This window comes from Mandrillus leucophaeus, unplaced genomic scaffold, assembly GCF_000951045.1.
Source record: "Mandrillus leucophaeus isolate KB7577 unplaced genomic scaffold, Mleu.le_1.0 Scaffold69, whole genome shotgun sequence".
Classification (NCBI taxonomy): domain Eukaryota; kingdom Metazoa; phylum Chordata; class Mammalia; order Primates; family Cercopithecidae; genus Mandrillus; species Mandrillus leucophaeus.
In genome coordinates, this window is record NW_012107474.1 from 4,087,748 (window position 1) to 4,099,286 (window position 11,539).

The following is an 11,539-nucleotide window of genomic DNA, read 5'->3' on the forward strand; positions in this document are numbered from 1 at the left end:
TTTTTTTTTTTTTTTTTAAGTGGAGACGGGCTTTCCCCATGTTGGCCAGGATGGTCTCGATCTCCTGACCTTGCGATGCGCCTGCCTTGGCCTCCCAAAGTGCTGGGATTACAGGCATGAGCCACCAAGCCCAGCCTAGTTTTTGTATTTTTAGTAGAAATGGGGTTCACCATGTTGGCCAGGCTGGTCTCGAACTCCTGACCCGAGGTGATCTGCCCATCTTCGTCTCTCAGAGTGCTGGGATTACAGACCTGAGCCACGCGCTTGCCTGGGATCTCAAACTTCTAGTTCTTTTTTCCTCTCCTTTTCCCTGAAACAGTACTTCCTGTGTGCCTTGTTCTGGGATGTCTCGTGTGCCTTAGCGGTCTGGAGACCACACTTCCCCTTCTACAAAGGCACTTTCTGAGTGTTAAAGAGATTTTTGCTAAGACAGCAAAGACTTTGAAGATGCTCCATTACTCAGGCCTGATCTGCAGCCCAGGGTGGCTGTGGTCTCTGATCCTGGGCCCAGAGGAGCCGTTTTAGAGAGGCCATGTGATGGGACCAGATGCTGCTAATCAGGACCCTTACTGCCAGGACTCAGACGTTTACATAGAATCAGAGTGTAGCACAGGAGGCTAAAACCCTGCTCTCCTGCTTCCCTCGCCTCCCTCTTCTGGGTTTCCTTTCCCAGCAGCTCCGCTCAGAGGAGCTCTTCTCTGGGGGCACCTGGGGGGTGGGCAGTCTGTGAGAGGTGGAGGCCAGAGGCAAGGTCTGCCCTGGGGAGAGGCGGCCACGCCAGGCCTCAGGGGATTTGTGCAGGTTCCCAAGTAAGCAAGGCCAGGACGACTTTCCGCCATCCTCCCACTCCGATTCCAATACCTTTGTTGGGACTCTGTATTCTGCGGTGATCTAACCACAGTGTGGGGAGCCTCTTAAGGCCTATCGTTCCCATTGCCCAAGCTTCTGACTGTGAGTGGCGTGAGTTCCTGCAGGGGGCACACAGGTCCTACACCTCCAGCAACACAGCAGCAACTCATGAAAGCATGCCCCTACCCACCCCAGCCTGGGTTTCTTCTGCCCTTTGCCCCTATTCATCTCCTGTTCACTGCCCAGCTGAGCCCCCATCCCAGACTGGTCCCTATTTGCGCCGAGGTGCCCAGGAACTGGGGCAGGCGAGGCCGAATGCGGCTGTGAAACTGAGTCAGACTTGCTGGAGCCGCGAGAGACCTTTGAACATGAATGCGTGTTCCCAGGAAAAGAAGATACAGTGCCCTTCTGGGAGAAAATTTCACGCCCCTGGTTATTTCTGGCATTTTAAGGGCAAATTGGAGCTGTCTCTCCTCTGCCTCACTTCCTCGTAGCTAATTCACTCTCCTAACTTGAAGTTTTCAACCCCACACTGCTCTCAAACACGCATGTTCAGTGACTGTGTTTCCATATGGGTTTTGCATGGTCTGCTTTTCACCCTTCAAGCTGCTGGGGATGAGTGGGGTGGAGGGCGTGTGGAATCAGCATTCAAGAAGTGCCAGCATGCATCCTTTCCTAAACCACCAGCAGCGGGCATCAGAGAAGCAGGATGCAGGAAGGACGTGCCAATGGGCACAGTTGGGAATGGGGGTGGGCAGAGGAGGAATGATTATTCGGTAGCACATACTGTGTGTATCTCGCTTTATGCTCCTCCCAAATTGCATGAGGTGGGTGTTTTTATTTCCATTTTACAGCCCAGGAGTGAACAATGTCTAGATCACCCTGTAAATACATGTGTGTGTGGGTGTCAGTTTGTGCTCATCTACCCACTATGCAAGTGTTTATGGAGGTGAACCTCAAGGATGGATAGGGAATAGAATTATTGGATCTGATAACAGCTTATGTGGGAGCACGAGAGTCCTCCACAACATCACACATTTATTTAATCCCCAGAGAAACGAGTGTTTATGGGGCACCAGCCATAGGTTAGGAACTGTAGAAAAAACGTTGCATTAGACATACCCGACCCTGAGGAATTCACGGCCCAGTGAGTGAGGGGAAAAAAAGTGACAACTGGCTTTTTAAAAATGGTGATATAGGTGGGCACGATGACTCGTGCCATAATCCCAGCACTTTGGGAGGCTGAGGTAGGAGGATTGCTTGAGCCCAGCAGGTAGAGGCTGCAGTGAGCTGTGATCTCGCCACTACACTCCTGCCTGGGTGACAGAGCAAGACCTTGTCACCACAAAAAGGTGATATATTTGTTTTTAAAATGGTAATTTATGGCTAATATGAAAAGATGAAAATCTGAGTTCACGAGGCTGTTCAAATCCATTGCTTTTATTAAAAATAACATTATTTGAGGTGAGAAGGTGTTTCAGGGACCCCAGCCCCATCCCACAATAAGAGGAGACCCCACTGTGTGCTCTCTTTAGAGCACCACGTAATGTCCCTATACTGGCTGGAGGAGGCCCTTAGTAGGAATTGTCTTTAAACATTATTTTGGTAAGAGGCCAGGCGCAGTGGTTCACACCTGTAATCCCAGCACTTTGGGAGGCCGAGGCAGGTGGATCACAAGGTCAAGAGATTGAGACCAGCCTGGCCAACATGGTGAAACCCTGTCTCTACTAAACATACAAAAATTAGCCGGGACTCATACCTGTAGTCCCAGCTACTCAGGAGGCTGAGGCAGGACAATCACTTGGACCTGGGAGGCAGAGGTTGCAGTGAGCCAAGATTGTGCCACTGTACTCCAGCCTGGGCGACAGAGCAAGATCAAACAAAAAAAAAAAAAAAAAAAAAAAGTATTTTGGTAAGAGTATTTTGGTATTTGGTAATGAGGCTCTCTTGTATCCTGACAGGTGTCAGAGATGGCTGAAGATGGGAGCGAAGAGATCATGTTCATCTGTAAGTGGCCTGGGGACCTGTCCGAGACCAGCCCTATGTCATAGAACACAGATGGGCATGGCGTTTGCTGTCTAGGCAAAGCCATGTCCACATTTGGTTTTTATAATATAGAAAAGTTGTGTATTTAAATTTTCCCCACGAACCATTTATTTCCTAAGCAGTGCAGATACAGGGGTGTGGTTTTAATAGGACCACCTTTCTCAGAACTCCTGGCCGAGGGCACTTTGCAGGGGGTAGCACTTGGTCCAGAAAAGTAATCCAGGACTAGGCAGGAGGGAAGTGTGTTAGAGTTATCATGAACCCGCTAACATTGGCCATTTTCACTTATGCTCATTCTTTGGGGAGGGTCTTGGTCTTCGTCACCGTGGAGGTGACGGTGCTTGATTTCAGGTGTGCGGCGGAGCTGGCGCTTTCCCTGGAGGTGTGTCCTGCCTTTGCACTCCTCATGTGTGCGTGAGCACTGACGGAGACCTTCGGGACACAGGCCTCGTGCCATCCGATGCACCCTCCCTTGCTTGTCTTTGTGGTGTCGGATGCATGTGTCTCATGACTCTGGGTCACCCTCAGGGGGCCAGGGTCCCCATTTCCCAGGTTTGTGTTCTTTGCGTGTCTCCTTCCCTGGGTGCTCTAATGCTCGGATGTCTGCTTGCAGGGTGTGAAGACTGCAGCCAGTACCACGACTCCGAATGTCCTGAGCTAGGCCCAGTGGTCATGGTCAAAGACTCCTTTGTGTTAAGCAGGGCAAGGTGAGTGACCGCCGTGAGCTGCTTTCACGGTCCCGGGCCTGTCCATATGCCAGCTGCGGCAGGAGCCTAGCAGCCTTCGTGTCTGCACACGGGGAGGAAGGAGCCCAAGGGAGAACAGAGGCACTCTGAGTGAGTGCCACCAATTCCCTTCCCTCTGTGAATGGAGCAGCCTTGCTGCCGGGATGCGCCAAAACACACACTTCGAAGCTCCAGAGTGAGTTTCTTTGATCCACTCCAGGGTTCTTAGCTGGAGCCCAGCTGTTCCTGACACATTGTGGAGGCTGCAGAAGAATGGACTGGCCAAGGTGGTTGATGTGCTGAACACCAGTGGCCAAGCTGGAGGTCTGCTCGTTGGCTTCTCTGCATTCCAGGTCTTGGCCTGCCAGCGGACACATGCACACGCAGGCGGGGCAGGGGAGGGGGGTCATGAGGACAGGACGGGGCTGACCCACAGCAGCTTCCAGAAGCAGCCCCTGCAGGCCTGGTGAGGCAGCTCAGTGGGCAGCAGCTGCCCTGCCGTTCCACCCTCACCTGGGGGAGGCTGTGCCACATGGTGGCCCCGGGCAGGTGAGCTTGGGCAAGGCACTCCTCTCCAGACCTCGGTGGCCTCTGTAAAGGGGAGAGGATGGCGGTTCCCGTGGGGTGGCTGTGGTGTTGTGGGTGATGGTACCTGGCACGTGCTGCTGCTGCACAGATGGTCACCGTCTTTCCAGGACTGTTTCCAGGAGCCTCCCCACTGCCTCACAACACCGTTCATTTGTTTTCTTCTTAGTGTGATTCAAAACAAAGAGATTAATGTTTCAGCCTAAAGTAGAGAGCGGATCAACCCCCCTCTTCCCATCAACCCCCCTCTTCCCCAGAACCCTCAGGGGCTGCCTGTTGCCCATGAAAATTCAGCTGAAACCCTTGGTCCTGCAGTTGGACCCTCTGGGCTGGCTCCTCGTCTCAGCGGCCTCCTGCCCGCCCTGAGAGGTCTGTGCTCTGGGGACCCCATGTCCGCCTCTGTTCTGGACGTGTCATGGGCTCGTCCTGGCTCCTATGCCTTCCTCCCCACACCCTGTCCTTGACATTCTTCTACTTCAGTTAAAGAGATCACATCCTCAGTGAAACTGGCCTGCTCCACTTGGCTGGAAACCCTTTCTCTTTGGGACACCCGTGGCCCTTGCGTCTCTCTCGGGGTGCTGTTCCTACGGCTCCTCAGCAGCGAGTTCCCTGTGGTCCCCACACCAGTCTGACCTTTTCCTGTCCCGTAGCAGCCCCACCAGAGATGCACCTGTTGTCGCTGTCTTTCCCACGGGGAGTGAAATCCATCCTTCAGTAAACAGCCCCGCCATGGTGTGCTCTGGGTGAATCTCAGGAAGGCCTTGTGGTTGGCCTCGTGTAGCTAAGGCCACAAGATTATGGCTAGATTGCCACAGCCCGAGGGCATCATCACAACCTCAGCCTCAATCTTCATTCAGCACCTGTTAGGAAGGCTTCTGTTTTCTTTTTCTTTGAGACAGGGTCCTGTGCTGTCACCCAAGCTACAGTGCAGTGGCACAATCTCGGCTCACTGCAGTCTTGAACTCCTGGGCTCAAGCCATCCTGCCTCAGCCTCCTAAGTAGCTGGGACTACAGGCACACGCCACCATGCCTAGCTAATTTTTTGTATTTTTTGTAGAGACAGCGTTTCACCATGTTGCCCAGGCTGGTCTCAAACTCCTGGGCTCATTCAGTCTTCCCACCTCGGCCTTCCAAAGTGCGTGCTGGGATTACAGGTGTGAGCCACCAGGAGGCTTCTATTTTATCACCTGGAGAATTTTATTTCTGAAGACCCCTGGCGGTCAGTGAGGGCGAGCTTTTAGGTTATCTTAACGAGTTGGTCCCCAGGTGTGCGTGCTCTCTTTTGAGTCTTGTTTTATTCCATTTCCAGGTCATCCCTTCCTCCCAACTTGGAGATCAGACGACTGGAAGACGGAGCCGAGGGAGTGTTTGCCATCACTCAGCTCGTCAAGCGGACACAGTTCGGTCCCTTTGAGTCCAGGAGGGTCGCCAAATGGGAAAAGGAGTCCGCGTTTCCCCTGAAGGTAAAGGCTGTTGCCAAACAGGAGCTCAGGAACTGGGTATTTTTCTGGCGTTCCTATGTGGGAATGGGGAGCGAGAACCACCGAGTTTCCATGATTTGTCAATTCCTCGAAAATAGCTCTAAACATTGTAGGTCTGCTTAATTTCCAAGGAAACGTTTCTTTTTACATTGCGAGAGCATCAATATTAAGTTGGTATTTTGTAATTTTCAGTTTTGCAGAACATTAAAGAGTGTATTTAAAACATACGCAGGAGAAACGCCAAATGCTGACTCCAGCTGTCTTAAACGACCTCCGTTGCTGTTGCAGGCTTTGCAAGGCAGTGTCTTGCAGGGGTCCATCACTCCAGTTCTTTTCACACCTGTGCAGAGCGTATGGTGGTTTGCAAAGCCCTTTCAAAGGGAAGGTGTTTGTTTAGGCAGTGATGAGACATTGAGCAACAGTACGAAGTTTGGTAGCTCTAAAAAGCACATCAGACTGAGAGAAGACAGTGGTTCTCTACTTTGACGTGAACTCGAGAAAACTAAAATGTATGTATATCGCAAGGCAGGCTTTAGAATACGTAAAAAATGAGCCCTCTGGAAGGCCCATGAGGCCAGGCGAGGCGGGTTTTTGACTGTTCCCATGTCTGCCCTCAGGGGTACGATAGTACCCCAAGCCAGCCAGGCTTCAGAAATATCTGTGAAATAAACAAATGAGGAATGGATTGTTAGCAAACTTTTCTTAGAGATCCTTGAAAGGGATCCGCTTGTTTTAGGACAGGCAGATGAAGTGGACAAGCTTGGGTTTTTGGAAGCCCTTTGAAAACCTGAGCTTATAAGGCAGATTGCAGCAAAAAGGGGAAAAAAGGAAAGGCACTTGAGTTGTTTACAAAAAGAGAAGGAAGGAAGGAAGCAAGGAAGGGAGGGCAGGGAGGGAAGGAAGTGAAGAAAGGAAGGGAAGGGAGGGAGGGAAGGAAGTAAAGGAAGGAAGGAAAGAAGGAAAGAAAAGGCTGTTTTAAGTTGAAGAAATATGTAACAATACCCAATACAGCCTCTGAAAGGCTGTTGGCTACCTGCCTGTCCTTTGCAGCACCCATCCAGTCAATGTATGCAGTTGGTGTGGGTGCACGGTTGGGGGTGAGGCCCCTTTAATAAAAGAAGCCTTTTGTGCCCATTTTGGTGGTCTTTCAGCTACGCGATTTTGCAGGTCATCACCTCGTAGCGGGTTGTTCTCAGTACACGCACCAGCGTTCAGCTGGACCGTGCCCACCAGAGGGATGGTGCCACCAGCTGGGAGCATGCCTTCCTCAGCAACTGGTGGTCATTAGGTACCTGGTGGTCCCCCACCCCCGCCTCTCACTTCCAAGGGCTCCGTCCTTAGGCCTCTCTAGGAGAAGCTCAGGAGAGGGGAGAGCTGTCTTCCTGCAGGGAGGAAGAGCTCAGATCATGGCATCAGAAAATAAGGAACAAAACCCTTCTATAGTCATGTGGTTGATTTGAACTTCAAAATATGTAAGTTTTTCTCCCTGCTTCCTGCCTGCATTTAATCCATAAAGCAATGGTGTTGTTTGATAGACAGGGAGGTAGCCAGCCGGAGGAACCCAGCATCCTGTGGTGGGGCTGGGAGTAGAACTGTGTCCCAGTTCCCACTGGGCCATCTGGAGAGCCTAGGTGTCCCTATGACACGTGGACTAGGAGTGGAGCTCAGATAGCCCAAAGCCGACCTGGACCAGGACTAGAACTTCAATATCCGCAGGCCCACTAGAACCTGATTTGAACTTGAGTTCCGCACCTGGGCCGTGAATAACACTCAGGTATCCAGATGACACATAGACTGCTGTGTGATGTACGATGACACATAGGCTGTGTCTGCTGCTTCCTTTTGCCTGTGACTAACTTGACGCATCCAAACCACATGGTCTACCTGTGACCCTCCTCACCATTGTAAACACCTCAGCATCCCATACAGGAGCCCTTATGGCTTCTGAGGTGGCACTGTCTAGATGGGTTCCTCAGCACCCGCCCCCGACACGCTGACACGCAGATGGGTAATCAGCCATTTTCCCGGCTTCTCCGCGGGCTGACTCACCCTCAGGTGTTCCAGAAGGACGGGCACCCCGTGTGCTTCGACACCTCCAACGAGGATGACTGCAACTGGATGATGCTGGTGCGGCCGGCGGCGGAGGCTGAGCACCAGAACCTGACGGCCTACCAGCATGGCAGCGACGTGTACTTCACCACCTCCAGAGACATTCCCCCGGGCACCGAGCTGCGCGTGTGGTACGCGGCCTTCTATGCCAAGAAGATGGACAAGCCCATGCTGAAGCAGGCCGGCTCTGGCGCCCATGGTACGTGGCGGCCCCTGATCTGAAGCCACCTTCCCTCATGCCTCGCCGGAGGGGTTATGGCCCCTTGGCTCTGTGCTGACCCCACACTGCTGAGATGGGTTGTGCTGGGCCAGCTGCTGGGATGCGGAGAGTGGAGGGGTGGAGAGTCGGGTCTGTCTTTCTGCTTGTCAAACATCCTTGGTCAGTTTGGGCACGTGGATGTAACACAAGCTAACACAGTGAGGCAGTGTTTAACCACAGAGATACGTTCTCAGAAATGTATCCTGGGGCGATGGCACTGTCTTTGGCGCGTTGTAGAGCGCACTCTTGCGCACCTTGATGGCATGGCCTGCTAGCCACCCAGACTGTGCCGTGTAACCTGTTGTCCTAGCTACCAGCCTGTCCAACCTGTGACTGTACTGCATGCTGTGGGCAACTGTGATGCATGGTATTTGTTTATGTAAACATAGACAAGATAATAGAGGAAAAATACTGTATTAGAATCTCATGGGACCACTGTCATTGACTGAAACCTTGTTACGTGGTGCATGACTGCTTAGCTCTGCCCTTGGGGCTACGTCCAGTGACTCATCCTCCTAATCCTATGAGGCTGGGGTACTAGCCCTGTCTTTAGCCAGAGGAAATAGCACAGAGAGGTTTAGGAACTGACCCCAGGTCACAGTGGAGTAGATGAAGAAATCAGGATTGGTCCCTGGCACCCGGCTCCAGTGTTGCTGTTCACCGTGCAATGGCCGCCTCCCAGAGTTGGGGGGAGTGTCTGTGTGTGTGTGTGTGTGTGTGCGCGTGCGCATGTGCGTACCTGTGTGTGTGTGTGTGTGCGCGCCTGTGCGTACCTGTGTGTGTGTGTGTGTGTGCCTGTGCGCGCCTGTGCGTACCTGTGTGTGTGTGCCTGCATGTTCAAAGAAAGCCCTAGTGAAGGTTATGGGTGTGATCTGCCCATATCTAGCATTCCTGCTGGAAAAGCAGATCACAGTGCCTGTCCTGCTAAGCCGGGGTCGGGGCATCACTTTGCCCATCAAGCAGGGCTGTTGAACTTTAAATCTTTCTCATCCGTATTGCGGGTGTTTTGACAGAGATCCTCCTCATGAAACCTGAAGAAACTCTATGAAATTCCTTTTGACCTGCAAAACAGCAATTTCATACGGCTGAAACTGACACTCCCCAGGGGAGCAAATGTTCTTTATTGTTGGCATGAAGATTATTTGCTCAAGGGGGAGAAATAGATATTGACTCGCCTGACCCCCCCCAAACCAAATGACCTGATTCTCATATGAGCATTGTTTCCTTGTTTTATAAATGCAGTGTAATCCAAAATATTAGTAGCTCGGTAGCGTAAGATTCTTAACATATTTGGAAGGTTCTGGTCTGTCCTGTTTGTCAGTATGTTTGAGGCTTTGTAAAATGCCCCTGGTTGTCCCTAATCCCAGGTCTGCGACAGGCTGTGTGGGAGTGTCCCAGCGCTGTGCTACCCTCGTAAAACACCAGCAACCCAGTGGCTTCACGTCAGAAATGTGCCTCTCACAGTGCTGGAGGCCAGACGTCCATGGTCAGGGTGGCAGCAGGGCTGGTTCCTTCTGGGCACTCTGAGGGAGAATCTGTCCCGGGACTCTCCCCAACCTCTGGTGGTGGCCGGCACAGCGGCCTTTTGCATCCCTTGGCTTGTGGCTGTGTCAACTCCAGTCTCTGCCTGTCTTCTCCCCCATGTCTCTGTGTCAGCTCTTCATAAGGCCACCCGTCTTTGGATTCAGGCCTCCCCAGTCCATCACATCCTCACCTTAACTTGATGGCATCTGCACAGATCCTCTCCCAAAGGTGGTGCGTGGATGTGAATTTTTGGGGAGCCACTATTGAACCCACTATGGGCCATGTGAGGGCTGGGTGGAGAGGGGCCGCTGGGGATGCTGCCGGGGAGTGTTGGCAAGGAGCCAGGTGGGGCGGCTCCTTCTAGGGCCTGCAGTGGTGGCAGCGTCCTCTTCGGCCAGGTTGGTAAAGTAAAGGCTTCGCACCCTTCACGGAGAAAGACTGTGGCTTTGTGGGGAGTTCTTTAAGAATGAAAAGGACAAAAAGAACTTGGAGAAACCCACTGCTCTTTACCCAGTGGCTCCTAGCCCCACCCTCGTGGCTTTGCCAAAACCAGGTACCTGGCCTGGCCTGGCCCCGCACGAGAAAGGCCCCCGTGGTGGTGCCCGCTGGGTCAGGGGCCATTTCCAAGTCCTGCGAGGCTGGGCTCTCTGAGCAGACCCAAGTGACTGTGATCTTCGGGACCTGAGCTGCTTGTGTCTGGAATTCCTGAAGGCCTAGGCAGCATGTGTGCCCGTGGCCAGCCCAGACTGGAGCCATGCTGGGGTTTGGGTTCTGAGATGCTGTCCTTGACCATTTACCCGCTTATCAGCTTATATCCTGGGGGATGCCCTCACCACTCTCAAGGCTAAGGTCAAAGCAAAAGTTGCCACCCCTATTGGAGCTACAGGTGTTTTGTATTCATTTTACCTGCTGGAGACCCTTTAATCTGGAGCTGAGTTTGAAACAGTAGATTTAAGTGGAGTCAGCCTGGGACTGTGGTGTTCAACAGAGCCACCTCCTGATTCCAGAGTTCCTAGGGTAATTCCGATTCCTCCCTAAAACTTCTCAGAATGAAAGGACACTTGTCATAATTCGACCAGGACAGTCTGCGTAAATGGGAGCATATGGTCACTTAAGCATAGCTTAAACCTCAACAGGGTTTATAATTGGGGAAATAACTCAGTTAGTCTTAGATTTCAGAAATGCTTTTTAGAATGGTCGCTTGTGTTTGGGGACAAATGGCAAGCAGTTATTTCTAGAGAGGTAGTGAACATCATGATTCCTGTCCACTCACTGGTCGGTTGGGTTCCTCCTTCCCTTCCCTAGAGAGCCCCTGTTGAGCTCTGTCTTGGCCCTTGAAGTGTCACCGGCTGCCCTGGTGGGCTTTCCTTGGGGTCCACCTGCTGATTGTTCAAACAGCAACCCAGCAGCCGCGTCATCGCCCCTGCTACCTACACACACACTGCCTCTCATCCTCTGCCACCTACCTGGCTCCTTGCCCTGGGCCCCTAGGGGTCCCTCTCCAGGCACAGTGGTGCTTCTAGAGCCCTGCCTGCCCAGTGCACCCGGGGTCCACCAGAGCCTGAGTGTGTGTTGAGCACCTCCCCCAGCTGAGGCTATGCACTGGAGCCCAACACTGCCCACTTCTCAGAAATGAGTATCTCAATAGATAACAAGACCTTCGAAGACAGGCTAGAAACATCTAGAAAGCTGGCCACTTGCCCATTTCTCACTGTTTAGACTGGACACGTGAAGGCCTGGAGTTCTAGGGTAACTGTGTAATTCCACTCCTGCTCAGTGACACGGCCTCTGGGGTGGACACTCCCAGAGAGAACACTCCTACGTGGTGGGAGGAAAGGAGGACTTTGGTGGCATTGTTGCACCTCTGGCCCAGTGGGCGTAGGCAGAGTGATGTGAGTGGCCTCCAGGGCCATTGGTGTGCTCCTAGAACCGTACTGGCGGTTCCTGTAAATTACTTATTA

General features: G+C 52.5%; 1 protein-coding gene across 3 annotated transcripts in view; it reads left to right on the forward strand.

The window, feature by feature from the left end:
• Positions 1 to 2,810: 2,810 nt before the first annotated feature.
• The window catches only part of PRDM15 (PR domain containing 15), a 75,129-nt gene continuing 66,400 nt past the window's right edge, over positions 2,811 to 11,539 (forward strand). For all 3 annotated transcript variants that reach the window (XR_001008496.1, XM_012002586.1, XM_012002587.1), the window contains exons 1-4: positions 2,811 to 2,856; positions 3,509 to 3,602; positions 5,515 to 5,668; positions 7,742 to 7,994. Coding sequence is in view for 2 of the 3 variants with exons in the window: in XM_012002586.1 (XP_011857976.1) it covers positions 2,820 to 2,856; positions 3,509 to 3,602; positions 5,515 to 5,668; positions 7,742 to 7,994 (538 nt within the window). In the remaining variant the exon portion in view is untranslated. The remainder of the gene's footprint in view (positions 2,857 to 3,508; positions 3,603 to 5,514; positions 5,669 to 7,741; positions 7,995 to 11,539) is intronic.